This window comes from Cardiocondyla obscurior, linkage group LG01 (genome assembly GCF_019399895.1).
Source record: "Cardiocondyla obscurior isolate alpha-2009 linkage group LG01, Cobs3.1, whole genome shotgun sequence".
Classification (NCBI taxonomy): domain Eukaryota; kingdom Metazoa; phylum Arthropoda; class Insecta; order Hymenoptera; family Formicidae; genus Cardiocondyla; species Cardiocondyla obscurior.
Window position 1 is genome coordinate 9,933,299 of NC_091864.1, and position 26,394 is coordinate 9,959,692.

The 26,394-nt window shown below is 37.8% G+C and overlaps 3 protein-coding genes across 9 annotated transcripts; 2 read left to right on the top strand and 1 right to left on the bottom strand.

Moving 5' to 3' along the window:
- The first annotated feature begins 646 nt into the window (after window positions 1–646).
- LOC139105642 (trypsin-1) lies at window positions 647–2,324 on the top strand. The gene is made up of 7 exons (XM_070661855.1): window positions 647–777; window positions 902–1,064; window positions 1,148–1,310; window positions 1,409–1,617; window positions 1,719–1,921; window positions 2,033–2,087; window positions 2,209–2,324. The coding sequence occupies exons 1-7, from the start codon at window positions 712–714 to the stop codon at window positions 2,322–2,324; spliced, it is 975 nt and encodes a 324-aa protein (XP_070517956.1). The 5' UTR covers window positions 647–711.
- Window positions 2,124–8,150, bottom strand: LOC139105454 (soluble guanylate cyclase 89Da-like). 3 transcript variants are annotated; one of them, XM_070661571.1, is made up of 13 exons: window positions 7,375–8,150; window positions 5,371–5,570; window positions 5,100–5,293; window positions 4,878–5,011; window positions 4,516–4,755; window positions 4,204–4,406; window positions 4,019–4,126; window positions 3,765–3,933; window positions 3,557–3,700; window positions 3,201–3,354; window positions 2,923–3,037; window positions 2,751–2,840; window positions 2,124–2,654 (listed from the first exon to the last, which is right to left on the bottom strand). In XM_070661571.1, exons 1-12 carry the CDS (start codon window positions 7,414–7,416, stop codon window positions 2,753–2,755), a joined length of 1,791 nt encoding a protein of 596 aa, XP_070517672.1. In that variant the 5' UTR covers window positions 7,417–8,150; the 3' UTR covers window positions 2,124–2,654; window positions 2,751–2,752. The 3 variants fall into 3 exon arrangements, with proteins under 3 accessions (XP_070517672.1, XP_070517668.1, XP_070517676.1); XM_070661567.1 differs by having other exon boundaries at window positions 2,125–2,654; window positions 2,928–3,037; XM_070661575.1 differs by having other exon boundaries at window positions 2,126–2,654; window positions 2,928–3,037; window positions 7,240–8,150.
- An 81-nt stretch (window positions 8,151–8,231) lies between these two features.
- Window positions 8,232–24,114, top strand: LOC139105430 (protein RUFY3). 5 transcript variants are annotated; one of them, XM_070661531.1, is made up of 12 exons: window positions 9,472–10,710; window positions 11,244–11,422; window positions 11,497–11,606; window positions 11,840–12,047; window positions 12,166–12,329; window positions 12,403–12,565; window positions 12,635–12,751; window positions 12,922–13,062; window positions 14,926–15,023; window positions 17,301–17,517; window positions 18,415–18,675; window positions 23,121–24,114. In XM_070661531.1, the coding sequence occupies exons 1-12, from the start codon at window positions 10,353–10,355 to the stop codon at window positions 23,259–23,261; spliced, it is 2,157 nt and encodes a 718-aa protein (XP_070517632.1). In that variant the 5' UTR covers window positions 9,472–10,352; the 3' UTR covers window positions 23,262–24,114. The 5 variants fall into 5 exon arrangements, with proteins under 5 accessions (XP_070517639.1, XP_070517621.1, XP_070517632.1 ...); XM_070661548.1 differs by having other exon boundaries at window positions 9,475–10,590; XM_070661538.1 differs by lacking the exons at window positions 9,472–10,710; window positions 23,121–24,114 and adding an exon at window positions 8,232–8,457 and having other exon boundaries at window positions 18,415–18,897.
- The last annotated feature ends 2,280 nt before the right edge of the window (window positions 24,115–26,394 follow it).

Consider the following 26,394-nt stretch of genomic DNA (forward strand, 5'->3'; position numbering starts at 1 on the left):
TAATTAAAGTTATGATAAATCGAAGAAGAAGTGCCAAGGAACAAACCAACGAAACGGAGCGCCGCTCGTTTCCCGTAGAATATATTGTAAGCGTATGTAATATGACGCACGTACGCTTATGTCACAATGCTTCGTAAAAGTGTACCTTCAAATTAGAATGCGCAAAATTGCAATAAACCTCGTTAAGCCTTTTAAATATATGACTTTAAAAGTAGAATTCATAATCCTTACTCTAAGTAATGTATATTTATAACGTGCATTTATTTTTATGCAAAAAAGATCTATTTTTAACAATTTGAAACGTGAACACATTTTTTAATAAAACAATTATTCCCTTTTTTAGTTTTAATAAATATCTTTTAATTAGGACATCCGCTTTTGCTTTTCCTTTTCAATTTTAAAAAGAGAAATCACAAGAGAAAAAGAATTATCTGAGCAAGAACCATCTTTAGCAAAGTTTAACGGATCTCTTACGTGCTAAGAACATTTTTATTTACGGTAATTTACAGGCCGCTAGCCTAAATTTTCACTTCTGCTACCGGCTTGTCCACTATTCCGTATAAATAAAGACGTGACACCGAATCGACGACTTGTGTGAAAGTATATGTCGCCTCAGCAGGAAGTGTGGTGGATCAGCTTGGTTTGATACTTCTGACAGTGCACAGCAAGAAACGACACACGGCAGTGCGAGATTTTCAAGTGCAAGAAATAATGCTGTTTCGATTTATATTGTTGCTAACACTTGTCGCGGCCACGATTGCAAACGCCGTTGATAATAAGGTATTATTAATGTGTTAATGATGCAGTGTTTTATACATTTACAACCATTTATAGGATAAAGTATTTCTTATATAAAACTACAAAATCTATAATACAATTTATAATATAAAAAAAAAATTTGCAATTGCAGTCAAATTTAACAAAACCTTTAGAGAAAGAAAAATCGAATAGCACGAATGGAATTGAGAATGATAAAGGATTCTTGGATTGGCTGTTTGGTTCGGTGGGACCATACCCACCGACGCTTATAGAACCGCAACAGCCAGAAAAATGTTCACCGTGCAGTATGTCCGCATATATTATAGTTAAAAATTTTATTTACTATAAATTAGCGTTTAAAATAGAATAAATTATTTCTTATTTATAGCGTGTGGTTTGACAAATAAGCACAATCGTATTGTGGGAGGTGTTGAAACGCTCGTCAATCAGTATCCGTGGATGGCTTTGTTAATGTACAGGGGACAGTTTTTTTGCGGGGGTACAGTCATAAACTCCCGATATGTGCTAACAGCCGCTCATTGTGTCGATAGGTGATTGTTCGTCCTGTTCATGGCGATTAAAAGAATTTTTGTTTATATATGCGTATGTGTGTAAAATAATTGATAATTAATTAAATTCTTTCCGATAGATTCGATGTAAATAAATTATCCGTTCGAATATTGGAGCACAACTGGAACGCGACCAACCAAAGCAAGACGCAGACTTTCGAAGTGGAAAAATCGATCAAGCACAGTGGTTACTCCACCACCAATTATAATAACGATATCGCACTTCTTAAACTAAAGACCGCCATCGAGTTCAAAGGTTTCATGCGACCTGTTTGTCTTCCGGAGCAAGGTACCTTCAATTCGTGCATATAAGTTTTGATTAAAAAAATTCTATTTAAACATTAAAAAAATATTTTCGCAACATGTTTCGAATTTATTATACGATTTTAGTAAAAACTTTCGCCGGTAAGCAAGGTATAGTGACCGGATGGGGCGCTGTTAAAGAAGGTGGCTCGGTGTCGCCTGTTCTACAAGAAGTTAATGTTCCTATTCTCACAAACGCAGAGTGCCGCGCTATGAAGTATCCATCACGAAGAATAACAGACAACATGCTATGCGCAGGATATAAAGAGGGCGGCAAGGATTCTTGTCAAGTAATAAAAAAATATTTATTTTAATATACGTAAATATTTAATATACGTAAATACGTAAAATATTTAAGAGAGAAAAAAAAAAGCAGCAATACGTATATTTTCATATTATAGGGAGATAGTGGTGGTCCATTGCACGTAGAAGAGAACGGCTCTCATCAGATAGTTGGTGAGTTTACTTTTAAATTATTTACTTGTTATAGTCGATGGAAAGATTTAAAGAAACGGTTAAATGTTAAAAAAAGCCCCGCAAAAAAATATGAAAAACTAAAATTGCTTTAAACTTACAGGAGTAGTATCCTGGGGCGAGGGATGTGCTCAACCCGGATATCCTGGTGTTTATTCCAGAGTAAATCGATTCCTTACATGGATTAATTACAACGTAGAGACTGGTTGCTATTGCTGACGTACAATTTTAATATAGACTGACATATTCATTTTCATTAATTCACATAGTGACGAAAAATGTGCAAATTATCGAAGCAATTAATACGTAGCATTGCATTATCGATATATTAATAATAATTTATAATTAATTTAAATGCAAATGTTTTTTTATAACATGTTACATAGATTTTTATTTTATTTTAATATAATAAATATTATTAAGGCTCCATATATGTATTAGTGACTAAAAAGGTTCGATTGCGTTATCATTTAACGAATGAATTTCTCCTTTTATTTTATTGTCTGCTGCCGCCGATTGCAGCCAGTACGTCTCCATGTCTCCTTTTCCCTTCGCATAATAAATAGCAAGTATACATGAATTTTATGTATGTGCTATGTAATGTTATTACATCTATTAATCAAGGAAAATATTTATAATACAAACCTTTACCCAGACAACTCCACGTGACTCGGTATGATAACGATCCTTCGGTAACAGAGCTTTAGTGCTGGAAGAAATGTGCACTTTCCCCGGCTACGCAAATCGTTTTTACATTGCTATATTATTTGAATTTAAACCTTATATCATACTTATTTGTAAAAACTAAAATAATTGCATTACCAAACTAGTGGTTTGCATTCTAGAGGCTGTATTAACGGTATCTCCAAAAAAGCAGTATCTCGGTAATTTAATGCCGACCACGCCGGCGACCGCTGGTCCAGAATGAATTCCTAAAAGAGACAGGATTATTACGATTTATTTCGTCGCGTTATCACGCGATATTCGCGACTATAGACGTATTTGTAACGTCGAGATAACGAACCCAAGCGAGCCGAGAGGTGCGGAGAAATATATTACGTTACGGAAAGCTAAACTTGCGTGTAATATGATTACCTATACGGATCCGTATATCCAGTCCCGAGGGTAATTTGAGGGATCGAACATGCTCGATGAGCTGTAGAGAAACGTCGGCGACGTTTTGTGCATGATTTTTATTTCTATCCGGTGCTCCGCTAGCTGCCATGTACACGCGGCCGACAGTTTCCACCTATCATAGTTATAAATAGCAGTACACTAGCAAAAGCATGTACCATACATCGCACGTGCGAATGACAATGTTATACACACGGTAACCCATAAACGTCACTTTTGTGACCCAGACGTAGTAAAATGTCTCGTTGACAGATGTTTTCGATCGTGTAAGTATAACTTCATTAAATCTACGTTATCTAATAAAAAATAAGACTCACTTTATACACATTAAACTGATCCATCAACGTGTCGAAGCAAGAAAAAACGGCATTCATTGAAAAGACGATGTCCATTGCACCTTCGATGGTCGAGTAATCGAAGTCGCATAATTCGCAGAATAGGACCGTTATTGACTCAAATGACTAGAAATGAAATTTCAAGCTATTAGATGAAAACCGAAAGTTTGCCGAGGGTCTGTTTGCGCACCTCGCAAGTGCTTAGCGGACTAGCTCCGGCTCGCAGCCTGTCAGCCACCGTTTGCGGAATCATGGAATATAAAAGTTCGTCGCTCCTTTTTTTCCATCGATCCAGCAACGCATAGCTATTTTCTAGTTCCGTCGACCTCTGTTCGGCTCTCTCAAACATCATTTCCAGCCTATAAATAAATATATTAAATTTTAGGGACGTTTAATTAGATTCTTTTTTTCTTTTTCTTTAATTAAAAATACGACTAGATGCACCTTCCACAATGTTGCCATCCTGCTAGTACCAGTTCCTTGCTCATTCCATGAGGATTTAAATCGTTCAAGTACAAACCCATATTAAGAAGATCGTCTAAACTGTTGATTCTATTACGATAAAATAAATAATTAACTACGAAATCGGCTGCACCAAGAAAAATCTAATTATAACTTGTCGAACTTACAAAGGACTACAGAGAAATATAATAGCTTTGACATCCTCGATGTATCTCATTTGACCCTTTAGTAAAATACTTCTCGCACCTTGGCTCCCACGCCTGTCTAAACCACTGCTCGTGCTCGGAGTATTATCTGAGTTTATCGCAGATTGATAATCATTTGCTCGAATAAGTTCCAGCTCAAATATCACCGAATGTAAGTACATTACCTAACGATGGAACAAGAATGAATATTACCGGTTAATAGAAATTATTATAATTAATAAAATTGAAAGTGATTCCGCGGTTTTTGATGCGCGTATAATTTGTATTACTTACATTGCCCCACGTAAACAAAATTCCCTTCGGTCTTCTTAATTTAAATATTTCAGTAACATGTTTGTTTAAAATGGATGTGGTACCACCACCCCAAGCTTGAAGTAATTTATCACCCGCTCCCAATACTCGCATGTCCTTATTCATTACGACACCAAATGGAAAAAGACGTAAGAAAAATGTGCAAGATATAGGTGGCAATTCGAGATCTAGTGGAGTTTTCATTCTATTGTTCTTCGCGATCTAATTTCCAACGTAAATTAATGGGAAGGCACAATTTTAATATTGCAACAGCTTCAGTAAATCTAATAAAAATATTAAAAAAAAAAAAAAAAAATTAGGCTAACTTTACATTCGGGACTTACGTATTGACGATTATCAAAATTGATACGAAATTTAATCATCACACTTCGAGATCCTGGAATGTTATTTAAACTTTCTAATATTTGAATATCCAATTCCGTATCGTATAACTCTTTCGCTATTTGAAATAGTTGTCCTAAAAAGAAAAGTGCGGAGCTACATATAAAATATGAAAATATTGCGTCGAGTATAATTAAAGTTAAAATTGTAATTAAACTTTTTACCCATAAAATAATGCGTGAAACCTTTTCGAGTACTTCTGTAAACCAGTACAACACCTTGCGGATCGACGTGCGTTGTATACATGGAGGGGCTTTTCATTTTTGGATACGTGAATCTCATTTGCATGTGAATGTTGTCTACGCTTTGTAAAAAGTCACAGAAATAACGACCAGTTGCTTTCACCGTGCAATCGTACCTTACGAAGTAAATTAAACATAAGAATTATAATAATTCCAATTAATCGTATTTCAGAAATTGTATAACAAAGCTTACCCTAAATTGCTGAAGAATCTAACGAAGCACTTTCCGAAAAACTGCATAATGTTATCCATAGAATCGCCAGTGTACTCGGCAAGAGCCGCGGCTAAATTGATCATTAACTCATCCGGATATATTTGTCTCGTATTAAAAACTATACGCTTGCAATCAACTTTCTCTAGAATGCGAAACCATACTTCTTCGCCGAATTCTAACTGCAAATTATATTTTCAGCTGTCTGCCATTACTCGGTAAACGTAAAGATGCACGACACGTAAGCTAAACGACAAGTATTATTTGTTAAAGAGAAATATCTGTGATAATATCTTACGTGCCAAATTACAGGTCCCGCGGATTAATTGCGAATCGATTCGGATAATTAAATCGAGTCTCCCTATGTCAATTGACGTTTCTTTCATTAGAACGAGAGGCAGTCACGAAAATGAATATGTGATCTTTAATGAGAAGGGCTTTAATAAGGAAGAATCATATCGCACATGAACACGCAAATTTACCGACTGAAATCCGATTCAATAAACGATTAACTATATTAGCTGTATATCTCGATATTCTCACAATATTTCTGACTTCTTAAAGACACACGCTTAAAAAATTAATCAAAAGCAGGTTGTGAGAGAAAGCAAGACATTATCGAAACACAACGCAGACAACCTTTTACGTGATATTTGATCGAATGAGATACTATTTTTAAAACTTCGTACAATTAAGGTGTCAGGGACTAAAAGGAAATCTTATAAACCCATTCATATTCAAGTACCTCGTTTATAACGTATATACAAACCATTTCCTTCGCAAGTACGTGACATACATTTTAAGCTGGTGTATCAATTCAAAATGATTCCCAAGAGGCAATTGAAACATATTAAGTTAATTAATATAATAATATCAAAATCGTAATATCAAGTTTTGATATCAATGAGCAAAATAATTGTATTTATTTAAAACACTTATATGCAATAAAATTGTGTAACGTTTTTTTTTAAATTAAATTTAATTATTAAATTAACAATTTAATTGAGGCTTAATTCCTTTTAGGTTCATAACTGTGAAAAAAAAAAGTTTCTACGGCTAATGTCAGTAAATTGCGTTTAAAACGTCGTAACGATTTAGACAGATTGATGAATAGGTTCAATTTTGATTCAATTACCTTCTAGTAAAAGACAAATTGCCACGAGTGTCAATTGCAGATAGTTTAAAGACAAATGTATTTGTTCTTAACTCAGCAATTCAATAAGTACATACAGCTCATTAAAATAGATGCTGACGCCGTGCAATTAATATGTATTGGTCGAACTTATTAGTATGTTGCGTAAGATACAAACATTTAATTATAATACTTACTGCGAATATTTTATACTGTACATTTAGTTAAAATAAAGTACATAAAAATTAAAACAAAAAAAAGAACTAAAGTTAAAAATATTTGGTGCATAAAACCACCTTCGTAATAATTTTAGCGAGAGAAGAAACATAATCAGATATTTAAGTAAAAAAAAAGACAATTAACGTTTCTACGTTATGCGTTAAACGCATTTGTAGATTGCGAAAGTTATATAAAAGAATTGTTTTATTCTTCATCAGCACAGCATTCACAATTTCAAACTTCGTAAATTGAATATTTCCAGAAACAGCTGCGACATTGTAATCACATCAAACTTGCGCGATTTTCCACGTTATTCGCAATAAATAGAACTAGAACTTTAAAGTACGAAAATAAAGAAAAGCATAAAATACAAATTCCAACTTGTATTAAATTTAATATACCATTTCTTTTGAAATGAGCATGCGGGAAAACGAGATGATAAGTGGATTAAACCAAATTAATAAAAAGATTTAAAAAAAAAACAAAAAAAAATTACTTACCAGTAGAAAAACGAAGAAGAAATAAAATTTTTATTTAAATCAATCATTCTCCAAACATATAGAGTCCAAATAAAATGTATATCCCAAATTAGTTAAATGTACAATGCCAGTTCTACGTGTTCGTACTTTACCGACCTGCACGAAATATTGCACACTTTCCAACAGCATCCCGTACATTTTGACAAACGGGCTCTCACGAATCTCGCTGTATTTGTATATTAACCGGTATTGATAAATTTAAAAGCGCGTCCCTTTTTCGCAATTTTCCAGCACGAGCAAATTTCGTACCATTGTACTCGTGACGTTCGGGAGACAAATGTTTCGCGCCATCAAGACCGGTGTCTTTTGAACAATAGATTCTCTTGATGCAACGGCGAGAAGGAGGTGGAATAACGCGCGGTAGATCCTGTTTCGACCGTGGCTTGAGGGTTACTCGACCTAACAAGGATGAGTTGGAGGATGTAAGCGATGCGTGTGCGCAAGACTTTATCGTTTGCTGCACGCGTTCGTAAGAAATAAATTTTAGCTCACGATCATTTGCCGCATATTGAAATTACTTACAATGCAATTTTTTAAATATAATTTAGCAATCTTTGTATAATTTTTTAAATAATCGCGATATTATTAATATATTAAAATAAAATTATTTCTAAAATAATATTATACTGCAATACTCTAAAATATTATTTAATGCATTTACGCGCACTTTCGCGCTTTAGAAAGTCTGTTTACTCAGTTGTAAAATTAAGAATTTTAATCCTAGCCAGGTAACAGGATCAATGATAAATTTTTGCTGCAATTTTGCGACATTGCTCTAAATCCCGGTGATCATCCAGCTGGTAGAGGCTGACGTAGGCGTGCATGCGTCGCGTGACCAGAGCTCTTACCACGTGTTGGCAAGGGAAATTGCGCGCGGTCGCCTGAACGTCGTTGAAGAGAGGATTAACACGCCTGTGACGCGCGTGTACGTGCACGCACGGCGTCTGTGTCGGCGAATGCGCCGTTAGTTAGATAGTGGAAACGTAAACATGGCCGCGGAGAGCTGCGACGGCTTGCCAATATCTCCGTCCGAGAAATCGCTCACCGGTAGCCTCGCGTCCGACGAAAACGAGAAAAGTGTCTCGCGCTCGCCGTCGAGTTATTCCATACGGGAGGACAAATGGCCCGACCTAGTTGTGTCCAGACCCAGAAAGCTCGATGCCTGGTGGTTGCCGAGACGTGAGTACACAGCTCCGATGGTTGCATGGTTTCTTGACACGGCGCGCTTTTCAAAAGCCCTCGCGAGCTTAGCTTCGGCGCCCGCGTGCTAAGCGCGTGTGGACGTACGGTGTGCGCACGTGTCTCGCCATTGTTGTGATTTCTTTATTAACGATAGTATCGTGTCAATTAAAAAAGTTAAGTAAATCCTTCGGACGGCACGTGTTTCAAAAACTGTCTAATTCTGATGGGCATATATCTGATAACCGAACTGATAATAAAGCTGTAAAATCCCATTGTGAAGATTGTGGCTTCTAACCATTTTCTTTTTTTTCATTTTCTGTGCTATTACGCTTATTAATTAAAAAAACAAGTCACGATTTTTATCACATCGATGTTAGATAACGCGATCCGGTAAACATTCATTAATATGTAATTAGGAGGCAGAGATAAAGATTTTTTCATTGTTTTTGAATAGTTTATAATTAATATAAAATTAAATGAATAAAGTATATGAAGAGCGTCCAGGATAAATTAAAAACAGTTGCCAAATTAATTTGAAATTGCTGTTGTAGATTTTACTTATCAATATAGTTATTATTAGCTTCTGTAATTTATCTCGTTGTTTTTGACGTTCCAATTATGTCTCAGGCGATAATACTTCGCCGGGAGCAATGATAATGTTTGACTGTGGCGTAGATAGTTCACGACACGTGTACACTTATCTGTCTTGCGATTGTCTATCTTAATTACGTGACTAAATGAAAACAGAAGGGACTATTACAATTTGACTTCGATACATTATTTTAATAAATACGTTTAGTGAGACACTTTTGATGTCGCTTGTTCTTTATAATTACTTAATTATGATGTGAAAATGAATCATTTATATCGTTAAACATTTTACACCGAAAACTTATATTTGCACATGCTCCAATTCTACGTAATACAATAAATATAAATATTTTAATAATTACAATTTAAATGAGATAGCGTTAAAAAGTAATTTTTTAATAATTAATTATAAGTGTGGAAAATATTAATTTTTTTTTCTTTTTTTTTTTGAATAAATTCTTTTTTTTTTTTAATACAAAAACACGGGTTGTCTCCTTTTTCACCGGTCTAAAATTTCTTATAAGAGTTTTGTAAATGAATTCTCTCAGCGTTGTGTTATCATACCGACAAAGCAATCAGAAAGATGATGGCAGCACCGAACAGCCGTTCGTAACGGCGCCCGTATTGATTATCATAGATGGAAGTAAAGTCGGCGGGAAAATCAATATCTGCATTTTGCCGGCGCTCTCGTTATTTTCGACGTGAAATTTTCCTCGCTCCGACACCGTACTACGATTTTCAAGTTATTTCTACGAGTGCACCGTTTCTCGAACACGCGTCGCCTCGTTTCGAAGCGTTTCGAGCGAGTAGCCGTTCCGTCGTGGAACTGCGATGTAATCGCGTTAGTGCGCATTCACCATATCATCATCGCTTTGAGCAGCGACTTCGTTGTTCCTACGTCACTCTGCAGCTCGACTGGGAGCGTTTGTCAAAGCAAATTATTTGCTTGCCATTAACAAAAAACAAGAAGTGATCGAGGAATAATAGCTGAAGAAATAGCTGAAGAAATAACGGCGGCGCAACTTATATACGCAGATTTCTACGTCATTACCAGTCTACGTAAAGCTTGAGCATAAATATAACGCAACATACCTAGTGACTCATCCCCTGCGACACATTTCTCTCACAGCTGATCGATGCAACAGAAGAGAAAGGTCTGATTCGAACGAGAGCTGCCTAGCGAGGATTGTTGTCAGGCAAATAAGGGGTTCGTGCAAATTGAGAATTTATGCAACAGCTGAAAGATACTGAACAAATCTTCAGGACCGATTGAGACAGAGACGATAGAGGAATCGTCTTCTATGCGGCAGGAATCCCTGACTGGTCTGAAATTGCGGCCGCCGGGCGACCACGGTGGTGTACATCACGGCGGGGTCATGTTGGAAGAAGATATGGCTGGTGCTCAGGACACAATATATCTGTGCAATTTTCGTGTGTCGGTAGATGGCGAGTGGCTCTGTTTAAAGGAGCTCCAAGATGTCGAATTCTCGCTCCAGGATTCGATGCAGCGATCACCCTCGCCGCCGCTCGCTCTTAGTGGTATTAATCATCACGATCCTCATCATCACCATCATCATCAGCAACAGCTTCCCGAGCAGCGAGAGATTCGCGATATTATGCCACCAAGCCCACCGCCATTGCAGCACGTCTCCAGCTTGTGTCTGTACTGGATGTTACTGCACCTCGTTTTGATAAACGGAAAATACCGAGAACGGAATATATCGAGAGAAAAAAAAAACACCGAATCGGTTTTCCTTTACTTTTTTTTTGCTTGACAAGACTCGATTAAGTGTGCTGTTACGTTTATATTATTTACGAAATAAATATCGTTTTTTTGTTCTTTGTAATAGACAAGAATTTTTCTTTTTGTCACGCTTTAATTGAAATGCAGTTTTTTTTTTTTTTTTAATAGTAATATTGTTGCAAATTTTTACCGACGACGGATGCACTTCTTCTTTTATTCACTTTTTATTTATTCGACAAAGTACAAGATTATTAAATTGACGCATATTGTGCTACGCAATCATTCTTACATTAGTCTAAGCTATAATGTAATATTAATTGAAGATTTTTTAGTACTTCAGACATTGGATACTTGCTGTTCCAATTAAAAATATTATTTTGAGAGTTACCGAGAAATTAATCATCGAGATTATACTGCAAGTCAGAACAGACACGTATTGTTTTTGCAGCACGGGATCCGGTGATCATCGAAAGGAGTAATCTCGTTAACATTTCGAAACTAATCGTCAAGGAGCTGATAGAAACATCTTTGAAATATGGTCGTATGCTCGATTCCGATCATATGCCGTTACAACATTTTTTCATCGTCCTCGAACATGTGCTTAGACATGGTTTACGGCCGAAGAAGGTAAAGCTTGCCATCGTGCGGATAGCGAAATAATTTTCTTATCCAATCTGATATTAACAGTCATCCGCTTTCAGGGTCTTCTCGGACCCAAAAAGGAGCTGTGGGATATTCTTCAGCTCGTAGAGAAATATTGTCCCGAAGCACAAGACATTACGTCCAGCATACGTGATTTGCCTACTGTTAGGTACTATGTATTTCCATTTTGGACAATACGATTTATATTTTATTCGTTCTACTTGTTTACCAGTGCAATTAATTAACATTACCCGTATTTTACTCGCGTAATTTATTTTTATCTTTATTTTTAATAAATTATGTTTGTCAATGTAAAATTTTTTTTAATAAAAAATTTTTTTTTTTATTTTTTAATAAGTACTTTTTTTCGAATATAATATTCTGAAAACGCTATCGTTTTAGGACGGCTATGGGTAGAGCACGCGCTTGGCTGCGTATGGCATTGATGCAAAAGAAATTAGCGGATTATCTCAAAGTTCTGATAGATCACAAAGATGACATTTTATCCGAATACTTCGAGCCAGATGCTTTAATGATGAGCGAAGAGGCCATTGTGGTTATGGGCTTATTAGTGGGATTAAATGTGATCGATTGTAACTTTTGCGTAAAGGTCAGTCTAACTCGCGCTCTTTACGTACGTGAATGTGTGCACGTCTGCGTTTGATTAAAGTGATAAGTAACGTTAAGTCAATTGATCATAATTGATCAATTTGTAATTATTGCGGTAGGAAGAAGACCTCGATTGTCAACAGGGCGTAATCGACTTTTCATTATATTTGCGCAACAGTAATCATATACCTGGTGAATCACCAGACGATGAACTCGAAAACGACAATATGACCACGGTGCTTGATCAGAAGAATTATATCGAAGAGCTTAATCGACATTTGAAGTAAACATTTAATTTCTTATTAAAGAAAAATAATACTATCAAAATTTTGATATATTATCTCTACCGATTTTAGCGCAACGGTAACGAATCTCCAAGCTAAAGTAGAATCTCTGACGACAACAAATGCTCTCATGAAAGAAGATCTTGCAATCGCTAGAAACAATATTTTATCGCTTCAGGACGAAAATAGGCAGTTAAAAAAGGAACTTGGTATTGAAGTTAAAGATGCAAACGAGGTATACACGTTGAAATTGCCTGTTACATAAAGCCTGCTGAATATTGCTGAAGATTTAATTTAATTTCAGAATGGAAAAGTACCTCTTAAAATAACAGAAACAACTGCTGAAATCGAAGAACTCAGATGCAGAATAGAATCTGAGAAGAAATCTCGACAAGATTTAGAGAAAGAGCTTGAACTGCAGGTTAAAAAAAAACCATATTCTATTTTTTCGATATTTATCTACGAGTTCTTTTATAAATAGATCGTGTAACTTTTGATATTATTCGGCAACGACGTAGATTTAAAATAGTTATGTGCATAAAAATGCACGTGACATTTAACGGAATATATTTGATCTTTTTTTTCATACAGATTAGCATGAAATCCGAAATGGAAGTAGCTATGAAGTTATTAGAAAAGGATATACACGAGAAACAGGATACTATAATATCTTTAAGACGACAGCTAGAGGATATCAAATTAATCAACTTGGAAATGTACAAAAAGCTGCAGGTCGTATAACTTGCAACTATTTTATTATAATTTTTTTTTAGTTGTTCGTGATATAGTTTACTTGCATTTTATCTCATTCATTATTTTATTTAAGAAGGAGAAAAGGAAACAAGAAACATATGCTTATTTTACAATTTTATAAATTTAATAATTTTCTTTTAATTAATTAATCTCGTTTCAATAAAAAAAAAAAGAAAATTAATTGAATATAATAAAAAAATATATATTTGATAAATAATATTTCAAATTAAACACACACGACATTTGAATACAGACAAGTGTACTATATCATGAATTAATTTTTCTATATATGTAATTTACCGTTTAGAAAATTTTTTAATAACAGGATTTATTTTTAAATAATAAACGGTTTCATGCAAGACAGATTATTATTACACTATTTAGGCGCTTTTTTGTGGATTTGCTGACAATGGTGGACATTTTTTTTTATTTTACCGGAATCTTTTCTTCTCATTGTCAGAGAGGATTTCGGCGGGCACATACATATATATATATATATATATACACACACATGCGCGAGCACGTAAATTTTTCGTTTTTCTGGACGTGTTTCCCTTATAGGAGTGTGAGCATGAGCTGACACAGAAAGGCGAGATGGTGAGCCGTCTCCACGCGAAGACCAATCAGATCGGCAAGATTCTTAACAACCTCGAGAAGTATAATCATTTGATGAAGGACGGCGAAAGCATGCGGAGCCCCACCACGCCGGGTGGCGTATCGAAATCTATTCTTAATAAGACTAGCCCTACTGTTCCGAGGGGTTGCCCACCCACTGAGATTCCGACCGCCCGGCCGGCGGTCGATCATCAACGTTCTCTTGACGAGCAGCCGGCGACAGCTTCTAATGACAAATTGAAACAGAGTCGTTCTACCTCCGAGATTTCCATGAATAGTTCAACGACCGCGCAGGCTGCGAAAGAATAGAGACAGCCGTCTTACCCTTACACGATTAATTCCACAGCGGATCTCGACACTTCGGATATCGCGGCTATTCAGCGCTGCACGCGAGGCGTACATTTTTTATACGTACACCCAGCAGAGTCGTGCAAAATTACTTTGCCAGATTTCCACTTGTGTTTCGCGCATACCATACTGTCATACACATCTATTCAGTGCCACTTTTGAAGATTAATCGATGTTACGTTGACAAATTGCTGCGTAATTACTGTGATGTAACGAAATGATGTAGCAAGACTTCTCTGAAGCACTGGATCGAGTTGCCGACGCTTTAGTCAGATATGAATTGTTTAGTTGAAGACAATAATTCTTGTAGAAGTTTCCACAACAATGCAATATGAAATACACGTATACACCAATATTTTTTAATTAAAAAATAATTATTATTTATTAATTAAATAATTCTAATTACGACACGGAACGTCTTGAAAAGTTTATCGATTTGTTTGCAATAATATGTAAAGCGAAACAACCATATCTCAGTACAGCAGCTATACGATGTGTAATATACGTTGCTTATTTATTAATGTAATAAAAAAACCTAATAAAAATTATAATGTTATAAATTCAAAAACCTGATACTTTCAAATTAATTAGATGCAAGATAAATTTTATTTATTTATTTATCTTTTTAATTTCAAATTAGAAGTTTTAGAAATCTGTAAATTAAGCCAAGCATTTCGTTACATCATATTTGCAAAAATATTACATATTCTACAAATTAAATATAAATTCTAAGACAATGCGTTGTTCTATTAAACTTCTATTATGCGCCTAATTATTACGGGAGTAATTTACATCACATTGCTATTCCAGGTTTAGAAATTCAGGACAAGCATCATCCTTTTCTTTTTTATATCTGTACTCAATAAATATTTATTTCAGGAGTGCGAAGGCTCACTTAAACATAAAACAGAACTGATTACAAAGCTGGAAACTAAAACACTGTCGATGAGCGAGACCATCCAGAAAATGGATGAGAAGTATGTTTTATTTATCTTTCATTAGTGTTAATTAACTTATAAGTGCAATTTCATTACACACGCGGACTCGGGATTTAAAATGTGCGCGGGGGTAGTTTACAATATAACTAATGCGAAAGAACATGTTGTGTTATATTATCTCGCGTTTTTATGCTAAGGCGTTAACACTTTTTATCTGTTAGCCATCTTATCTGAATAATTACCACTTCACGTGCAAAAATATATTGATAATTAAACTTTCCCGATAAGGAATACCACAAATTTCTAACGTAGGATTTCTATATTATGAGTCAGGTGATGAAATTAGTTTGATCAATATTGTTTTATTTGATTAAGGCCATTGACATTTTTTGCAGGATGCAATCACGCAGGAATAATACAAATATTACATTTTTATTCCATTTGCAAAAAGACATACGTGTATATTTTAGAAAACGGCTCTAAATTGATTATCAATAAATTGTTTTTTTTTTATTTTAAAATATTTTTTCCTCCGATAATTATATTTTTATGTATAAAAGAACTTTATTTTCTTAAAAATAATGAAAATCTCTACATTATCGAACTATTTTAGTAAGCATTATTTACGTACAAATAGAGTTCTTGTGATAAGATTTTCATAAGCTGTCGTTACAAAAAATTTCCGATATGCGAATAATCATATTAATGTTTAAATAAAAAAAATACGCGCAAATAAATAAACAGCTCTAGACTAGAGACTATTTATTTTTTACTTAAACGGTCGCGAACGTGATCGGATTCAGATAGAACAGATTAAAGACTCAAAGTTCTAAGATCGAACAATCTTATCGCCACTGAGATATTGACAAATTTTACTAAATAGCTAAATAACTATCTATCGTATACGTAGCTGATAATATCGACACGACATATTTTCAAGTTTCTTGCAATAATCAATAAATTCATACATCATTATATAATTATATTAATAAAATTCATTAATGCTGTCGAACAAGGGGAAAGTAACATTACTAAGCAACTCTGATTTCTCCATCTTATTTTTATCACTTCTTCATGCCCCAGATAAACAAAAATCAACTTTTCATTATTAAAGAATTCTCTCTTACTTGCTATTATTTTAAAGGAGATATAAATTTCTCTATTTTTCTTCATCTTTACATTAAAGATGAGCGACTTATTTTTAATCGCGTTTAAGGAACTAACTCTCGTTTATACTTCATCGAATCATTCTCTTTCATTTAATGGTCATGCATAAAAATGACTGCTTCGAGAAAACAATTACGCTGTTGACATCTGTAGTCGGTACATTTGTCCGTGCGTTTTTTTTTTTTTTTCAACACGGTAGCGTTACCTCCTTGTTGGAAATAAAACGTTCGATGGTGATTAATTAAATGTGCCATATCCATATTACTGATATACTTACGTACTTGTATAAGCGCAATAGAAATTATAACGCACTCTGACTCTACGTGTGCTTGTACCAACACTTCGAAAATAAATTTATGATGGAAGAGAGCGTGAGTTTGTTTATTCCAGAGTTTTCACTGATTAAGTAATAAGACACGTCACAATTTAATAAAAATTTTTGTAAGTCGCCAAATAAAAATCTTTCCTCATTGATTCTTGCACGCATGTATAATCATTAATTATATGATAATATCTTGCGAGGTAAGTTATTGTTACAGTTACCGTATTATTAAATAAATTTTAAATTATATAAACAATTTTTGTTAATTTACTAAATTTATTTGTACGCGCGCGAAAGTATAATGTACTGTCAATTATGACAAGCATAATTAAAAGTTCTGGATTGGCACTTTTTAAATCTCATTTTGATACATGATCATATTTATATTAAATTCATTAACATTTGATTTTGTTTTGCGTAAATTTCCATTCTCTTACATCTTGTATAATGCGACACAAAATAGTTCCTTAAATGCGCTTTTCGGGAATACTCTTTTTACTTTTTCTTTTAACATTTATCCTCATAAGATTCTTAATTAAATAATGAATACATATCTTTAAGTAAGTTTTCCCAATTCAACGGTGTGCGTAACATAAATAAATTATTTATGAAGAGAAATATGTATATCTTATCGGATATTTTTATTTTAAGCAAATAGGGTCATCGTTTTAGGTACGACTGTCGTTACACTCACATTTTGAAACTCGTGAAACTAATCTCAAATCGAGTTAACGAACGCCGAACCGATCGAATGAAATAGTTTCTGGCGGTGTGGACACGAGTTTTATGTCTTCGACGTTTAAGTACCGCCGATTTGACTTAATCAGGTGCAAGGAGATGGATGGTGTCAGATCGGGGGCAGAGGAGAAGGTGAGGATCCTGGGCGCCGAGGCTGCCGAGCGGGAAGCGCGGACGAATGGGGTCGAGAGGGAATTGCGACTTGAACGCGAGTGGAGAACCTCCTTACAGGAAACATCGATCTGTAACACGGAGAAGATCTCTCAATTACATCAAGAGATCGATCAGTTGAAACGGGTGTCCGAGGTACGTATCCACGTGCGATCTGTATTGCCTTTTAAGCGTACCCGCGACGAATAAATCTCACGATATCGCCGTTATCGTCGCGTCGACTTGTAAGCTCAGACAACGGCGAGCCTCACGGAAACAGCGATCCGATCTTTCTATTTAAATCCCATCCCCGAAACCTGGATTATAACCCCGTACCTAATTCAATTCGCACGCCGTTGCGAAGATTTATCCGCCTTTCGATAATAGAACCGACAGTAAGTACGACGGTACCGTCGTCCCGAAATAGATTAATGAAATTTATTTCAACCACTGGATTTTCAATTCTGTGCAAATTTCCGAAACGTGTTGCGAACGTGGTCGGCAGTTTTATAATAAAAACGAGTCAATTTTTAATATTTTTTCTTTTTTTTAAATATTTTATTTTAGCGCAAGTCTGTGACGTCCACTGGGGGATATTTAAGCGTAACGATCATAATTAATAAACGGAGTATAAAAATATATAACTTACAGCGTGGAATACAGATTAAAAAATTAATGTACTTAAGTTGTTGTAAAGTAAAATAAGATTTTCTGAAAGTACAAATTTAAAAGTACCAGAGCACATTCATATTTAAACAGATACGAAAACAATTTTCTCTTTTTTTTTTTTTCAATTTGAAAGGATTAATTAATTAAAGTGACAAAACAATATGTTTAAATAGAATAAAGTTTACATTACCCAGTAACATTTTGCATGTATATACCTTTGATCGATTTTAATTATCATATTAATCACGCCAATGGACACACATTTGCATTTATGCTACATCCGCGCTCGAGGTGCATCTTAGCAGTCAATTGATTCGCCCTTAATCGCAGCAATGGACGAATGAATGTATATACGTCGGATAATCACGATTATGGTTGTTCCAGAGGTACTTGACGCTGCAAGAGGAGTATTATGCCCTGAAGGAGGTATGCAGCGAGCAGGAACGAACTCTGGAGGAACTTGGGGGACAATTGAGCACGGCCAAATTAGCGGCGGTTGAACTGCGCGAGGCCGCTGACAACGCTCAGCAGCAGCAGCAGCAGCAGCAGTCGGCACTGCAAGAGGGCTCGGTAACCTGGGCAAATGATCGGATGGTCACCCAATGCAAGGGGTGCAGCCGTGAGTTCAACATGACTCGTCGCAAGGTAATCAAACTTTTTAATTGCTCTCACGCCTTCGTAACTTTCCTCTCCCGCTCTCTTTCTCTCTATCTCTGCCTCTATTTTCATCCCCCTTTCTCTCTCTCTCTCTCTCTCTCTCTCTCTCTCTCTCTCTCTCTCTCTCTCTCTCTCTCTCTCTTTCTCTCTCTAACTTTCCGCCTCAACTCTCAGTTTCTCCAGCTTCTTCCCTGAAACCTACCCCCGCCCGCACCCTCTTTCGCCTATCCGATCTATTCGCAGAGACGACGGTTCGCGCACGAGGAGAACTCGGCTGAAAGCGCGGCGCGCCGTACGTAATTGTTCAATTATCCCCGCTGTTCGGGAAATTACTGCTTACCCTGATGCGGATTCCGGCCGTCGGACTCGACGGAAGAGACAAGCCGGAGTAAGTGCGCGCTAAATGACCAGGATCGCTCAGGTCGTGACGGGGCAGACTTGGCATCGCAATGGGATACGCTTACCCTCGACGGAGATCTGATGGCGTATACGGGGCCGGAGCGCTCGTCAGGTCGTCAGGATTTCTCGAGATCGAAATCGCTCCTCGCGCGCAACAACTTTGATGCACGACAGTCGTATTATTAGAGATAGCGGGCTATCGCGTTGCCTGGGCCGGCAATTACACTTAAAGGCTTTCGTTTACCTAACTTCCCCCTTTATTAAATCGCGATAGGCCGTAATGAGGGCCGGAATTTGCGGATAGATAAGAGCCGGCTGAGGGATTACCGGCTTAAACAAGTTCTCGAGCGGCAGTTGTTAAGCACCTGCCGTGAGAATACGGTAGGCCGTACGTCCGCAACGCTTTTTAATTTTCTCATTAGGGAGTGAAGAGACGTGTCGCGTTACATCGCTTAAGCGGGCCGCGAGAAACCAGGCTCGATGGAAACTCCTCACGCCGACTCGCTTCTAATTTTTCGACCGCGAAATCACGCGTGCCGGCACGACGGAGCCCGCTTAAAGTATTCCGCGCGGAGATCTTGATCGTTCCGTAAGCTGCCGTTGCGTGCATCGATAAGAGAAGGGCGCCAACCGCAAGCGAGCGTATTCGTGCATTCGTCATACGGATAAATTTTGCAAGCTGAATCCATGGCGGTCGAAGAGCTTATCGAAATCGCTCGTCGTCAAACATGAATGAATAAATAATATATAAATTAACCGGAATTGACTGTGAAGTACTTTAAATCGTCACGGAATACATAAGTCGCGAATAATTCGAAAATAATATACCGTGACACCTCTCGTCGAGTCATTAACATTTAATCTTGCATGTTCGTGCAAGCGGTGCCCGTGTTTCTGGCTGTCGCCAACGAAAATCTTTTAAACTAGGGACCAAGTTTCTTTCAGGACGTCCAATTGCATTATTTGCACCATCATCCGACATACATTCGTGATTACGCGTCGTGCATGCATGGCCCGCATGCATATTCAGTCGGCAGGGTGATAGAGACGTTGCTCGCCCCATAAAATACATTAGACCGTATTCTCTTCTTTGCTTTACGTAGCCGTCGGTTCAAGGAATATACGTTGGTGCCCGCGCGCGAGAGGACGGGCTACGGAGAGGGTCGAAAGGAGGACGCAGGAAAGGGTGGTAAGTTATTGCATAATAACAAGGCAGTGCTCGGGTATCCTTGTTACTCATTTTTCGCCCGGTAGGTGTATTACCATACTGTTTAATATAGAATAGGCCACCCATAGCACGACTAGCTGGGTGGGTGGGAATTGTGCCAGTGGGCAAGACGTTAGAAGGTGCACAACGGCGAAGCCCGATGAAAGAAGGCGCGATACCTTCGAAAAGTACGGGCTCGTTTGCGGGGAGAGAAGAAAAAAAAAAAAAAAATGCGACGTAGCCGCGAGCTTTCGCGCGAGAAAAAGTGGGCGAAACAATGAATCTCACGTTGCGATTCACGTTGCTCGGCGCAGTTGACCATGATTAAGGCACGGTAAACTGCATATCTGGGTTTCCGTTTTAAATGCACGGCGCTTCGCGGTGGGTCGCACGACACGCTGGAGATTTCTTTCTACGCGCACTTGACACAATTCCCGCGGATTGTGCGAAATTTTGATTCCGCAGCGGGGATGCTAACGAGACCGAGGGCAAAACTTTTCCCCCGTATATCTTACGCCCCGCCGGGCGCTTTAATTTGCTGCCGGTAATAGCAAATTGCGACTGCCAAGTTTCATTTTGTAACAGCATTTAAACATTATGTAACGAATGCAGTTTGAGCTGAGTCAATAGTTTAATGTGCAAAACGTGGATATTAATTTGAACCCGCCCTGTTGATATGCATCCTAACACCGCACACTTATACTTTATTAATTAAAGTACCATAACGATAATATATTAAGATTTCAACGCGTCAATCTACTCCGCTTAATTTTATTCGGTTAACTTAATCACCGATTATGAAACTGACAAAGTAATTGAAAAAAATAAAAAATAAAAAAACCTAAATGGACTTTTTGTCCGTCATTTTATTCACGAAGATAAATAAGCGTGCAATGGAATTTGCGTCTTCTTAACTCTTAACTTTAGAGACGAAAACTCATTTCCTTGCTCATGCGATTGCATAAAAGTGAGTTTCCCCGATGTTACGCGCTACAAAGGCGAGCGAGGTAAGCCGCGAGACGGTCTCCTCGGTTCACCAAGATTTTCGCGTCCGCGCCAAGAGTCGTCCCGCGAGAAATTTATAGATCGCTACGGTCGATCATTTGCTCGACAGTATCTCTCGGATCTGATCGCAGACTGATTTATTCGTCTTAGGAAGTATCTGTAAGTAGGTATCTATCACGTTTAAGATAAGGCGTAGTTGAGGCACGCCGGTTACGGAGTTGCGGGCACCAATCTACTGCGTTTCGGTCGTAAGTCATGATGACGGTTCAATAATTAACTTCGCGAGGAAATCGGTTATCGGGACGATATTATTCGGGCTCTTACTTCCCGGTAATAACCGGGCAACCCCTCGTACTCTCTTTCTCTCTCTCTCTTACTACTTCACGGTAAGGAGAAAACGACGATCCGACCGTCTCACTCGGGGGATTCAATTTAGATGTAAAATTTAGAATCGTCACCTCGATTACGCTTCTCTTTTGGCTCCTTAAGTACGCGAAAACCACGTTATTATAATAGACCGCCGGTAATGGCTCGAAAATAAAGATTACCGGGATAATACGAAAACGGGGGCGCGAGTAGAAGCCGCGAAATGAAACGCAGGGATAGGGAACTCTCTCTCGTCGCGACTTGCAAATTTGTACGGATTTCCCGTGTGATAAATCGACGATAAATTCCTCGCAGTAGTTCCTGCGCGAATAAAAATGATATCATTAAAAGAAAATACTGAATATAATATGACATAATAGGAAGCACTGTGTTTAGTTATCAGCTCTTTCTGCTTTCCATTTTATCCTCAGCATCTCGGTGATTTTAAAGAAGATTGCGAGAATGCGATTCAGAATACTCTGCATAATCGATGCGATTAACACGAATTCGTTTCTCCTGTTTGTCCCCTATTTCCACTATTTCTCGTTTATCACTTTCAGCAGCTTGTGCCACTCAGTCCCTGTTACGTGTCCGTCTATACTCTAACAATCTAACGACTCTCACATGGAAATGACCTGTGCAAGAAACACCGCAAAAAAGTATTAAGCGCTCTCTTACCTGAAGTTGACGCGCGGACAATAGTATCCCCACTGCCGAGTGCAAAAAGCTCCGGCCGTTGTCCGCGTGCCAGCTTCAGGTACGGGCATGCACTTTTTTCTGACCCGTACGTAACGAGCACACGTAATCCGTAACTGCGAACTACGCTACAGCGCTTTTTTACTTTTTAACGTGTAGACCTGAGGCGGGCGAACTCATCGCCATTACATGCCACGAAGTTATGATTGGTTTGGACGTTTTCCCCTCTAAATTCCTAAACCGCATCTACAAGATTTAAAACGCGCTGCGTTTACATTGCCTCCGAGAAAATCGAGATATCCGGTAAATTATAAATTGTCGATTTTCATCCGGAGCGGAATTAGTTTAGTCCAACGGTCAGAATTGAACGTCAGTTCGTCGCATTATCAATTTAGCAATTTCGGCGAACGTTTAGAAATAAATTGTAAATGCAATAAAGCTTGTCATGTTTAAAATTTGAGTTTTTTAAGGATTTTTACGCGGACGGCTTTATGGATATTTTATATTTATTTGAATACACAATTGAATAAATATAATTATACATTCGTATTTTTATATATTTAATGCGTCCGCTACACTGCGGTATAAATAAATAAATATTGTTAAAATATCAATTTTTGCGAAAACAAATATATCGCATTCTCTATTAAACTTTATATTAATAATGCAATATACTTGTTTTTTTTTTAATCGATGAAAGTAGGCTTAAAAATTGATATAAACTAATGGTAAATATTTGTGGACATTGTTTCTGTTGCAGCATCACTGTCGGAATTGCGGGAACATTTTCTGTAACGCCTGCAGTGACAATACTACAGTCTTGCCGAACTCAGCGAAACCGGTACGCGTTTGTGACGAATGCTATGTGTTTCTGGTTAGCCGTTACTCTGTAGCGCGTTAATAATCCGCGTCCCATTGTTTCTTTTCGAAACAAATTGCATCCCTAGGATTTCAGTTCAATGCAAAAATTTCGAAAAGAAAGGAAAGCGAGGCGGGACAAAGAAAGAATGGAAAGGTAGCGAAATTTATTCGCAGATGCAATTTACAAATCTGTACGCTTTACGTAATACGTTAACATTTATTTCAAGTTGATCGTATAATATGGACGTTAATGATGGACTAATTAATCGACGATAAGCAATATTTTGTTCTACGTTGAATTATTTTTGTTTTGTTTTTTAACGCAAAATACTCCCATGATATTTTAGAATTTATACGCAATAGAGAGAGGAGAAAAATATTCAGCTAATCAAATTTTGTTATTATAAGAGAGCAGCGTTTCTAATGAATTTTGTTAAAAAAAAACACATATAATAATTGATAAGACTACATGCAGCCGATAGAATTTATTTTCTCGAAGTATATTTTATTTTGTCATAGAGAAAGGTTTGTTTCATTCCATTGCATTGCAATTACGATTATTTCATCGGTGTCATGAATGACAAGAGTTCAACCAAATTGATTAGAAATGTTTGCGAGTTCAACGGCTACGAATTCAACGTTACACATTGCTTTTAGTGCGGTTTCGATCGTAATTGCAATCGCTCGTTATGCTCAACTTGAGTAGAGTAAGATCGACGAGTAAGAGCGGCACGATTGTGCTTTGAATTCGATTTATGAAGTCTCGAGATGAAGTGTCCAAGAAAAAAAACAAAAATAAAAACGCGTGCCTGTACAACGATATTTTTAAAATGTTCTATACTGTCTAAAAAGAGATATACTTAAATAAATAAAATGGTTTTCTAAAAAAAAAATTAACGTTACTTTTTATCCTAATGTGTTTTTAACATTGTGTAAACAGAAACTTAGAATATTTGGAGGAAGCGAGAAGCAGACGTAAATTACACCGTTGTTGCAGTCCTTCGTGGACTATTTATAAAAATTTTCTTTAACTGAGGAGAAATTGATTAAAAACGGTACGTGACCAGCGAGAAGGGTCTTTGACAATCTTGTGCAGGTGCACCTCAGACGTCTTAATGTTCCGGAAAACCGCAATAATTAATTAAATGTACCTGAGACTGACAGACTCACAGCTATAATTTCTCGGCTATGTTTCAAAAACGAAGATCATAATTTCTATTAAAGGTAATAAATTTTTCTTCGTACAGTTCAAACTGTATTATTTTATCAAAAACTTCTGAAATCTTTCAAAAGCCACGGCGCGACTAACCAGGACAATTATTTTCACATTTTCTTGAAATAATTTTCGTAGCAACGGTTTAACGATTGGAAGCAGAGCGACTCTGATTTATCCGTCTAAGTTTGATCGTAACGACGACTCTTTAGGAAATATTAGCAAACAAGGTAAAGGAGAATGACTTCTTTTAACACGAAAGCGATTCGAAGAAAGAAAGCGGCGGCCATAACGTGTAATCTGGCTGCCGAACGTAAATCTGTTCCTCAGGTGCATATGCCGGTCTCTCTAATCTCTACAATAGGAGCCACACGCCATCCCCATCGACTTCTCCAGCGCTGGGAAAGCAGTAAAACAGTCCGGTTGCCTTCCATCGCGCCGCGCCGTTCTTATCCTTTTCAGACGTTAACAATGCCTACCACTACGATTCCGGGGGCTGTATAAAGCCCACCGAGGAAGGCCGTGTCTGTGCGCTTGTGCAATATCCGCGCGAGCACGGTGTTAAGGGAGTTAAGGGTGTCGTGTTACATGTATGCTCCGCGGGTACTCGCGCCGCCCGACTGCGGTAAGTTTCTGGCGGGTGGTTGTAAGCCGCGGCGGGACTGCCCTCGTAGGCCAACTTGTCGGATATCTACGACTTTCGAAAGCTCGTTAGCCGCGAGCGTGCACGCTTAAACGGCCGCTAAATTGAAATCGATCCTCGGCCGCTACCGCATCGATCGCCGCGGCCCCGACGATTGGCGCAAATATATCCGCTTCCATCTGCCCGGTGTGTAGCCGCGATGGAGTGCCTAGCACAAGGGTGCACGCGACAATTGCACCCGAATGAGTTCGGTCACACTCTCGTCGCCGGTTCTCCAAAGCGGCCGCGAAACGAAGATAGGTTCGAGCGGAAGATCGAATTTTGCCCGTGCGATAGCATTTAAATTACCAAGCACGTACCCGGCCAGTTATCGCGAAAGATACGACCAAATCGCATATTGTTTCGATTATTACTATTTAAATGATTTATGACGCAAATTTTTATACTCCCCCGCGGAATGCCGTGAGCTATTTCGCATTTCTAAACAACAGTCCGCGGGACGTGATCAAGTTACGGCAGTACCTCCCGCTCGGAACGTCGCGCGTTATAAGTGAAAACGGACGTACGCCACCGTGATCGCGAATCGTTTGCGCGAATCAACCTGACGAAAGAGAATATTTTCACCAGACACCTCTGTAAACTCGAGATTACGCCTCGCCGTTCGTTCCGAAGTGACGAGTCGGCGGTACGATCGCAGGAATAAAATAATGCGCTATGTTACGAAGCATTAATGATGGCATGGCGTGTTTCACAGGTCGTGGCGCGCGGTGCCAAGATCATGAAGGTAAAGTTGCTTTTACAGTGGAATCACTGACACGCAAAGTGGCCCGGTCGCGCGCTCTTATTATCGCATGTCTTTGTCAGAAAAATTGACTGGCCGCTCATCCTTCACGATACCAAGTCGACAAGTGGCAATTCGTGTCACGGCTCGGGGAGATGTTTACATTAAGAGTCCTCGATATCCCGGACTTATCAAGACGTTTCAAATTACGACGATAAAAGCAGTGGATTCGAAGCGAACGCTCGCACACATTTCGCTCTACACACAACGCATCAATTATTTCTTCAATTATTCCACCTTTTTGCGTCCATAAATGATCTGTTTCACGCGTAAATTATTACGCGCAAATAGGGCTACCGGTAAAATTCCAAGCGAGCGCTCGCGCGACGTCAAATTGAAAATTTCAATCTCGTTAGGCTCACGAACGGAATATTTTCTCAAGCCGCAGTCGAGGAGCGGAGGGAGAAGCACCTCGGCGCGTTCACCACATGCCTACGGGAATCGCATGCATGTAATAAGCGAAAACAATTGTACGT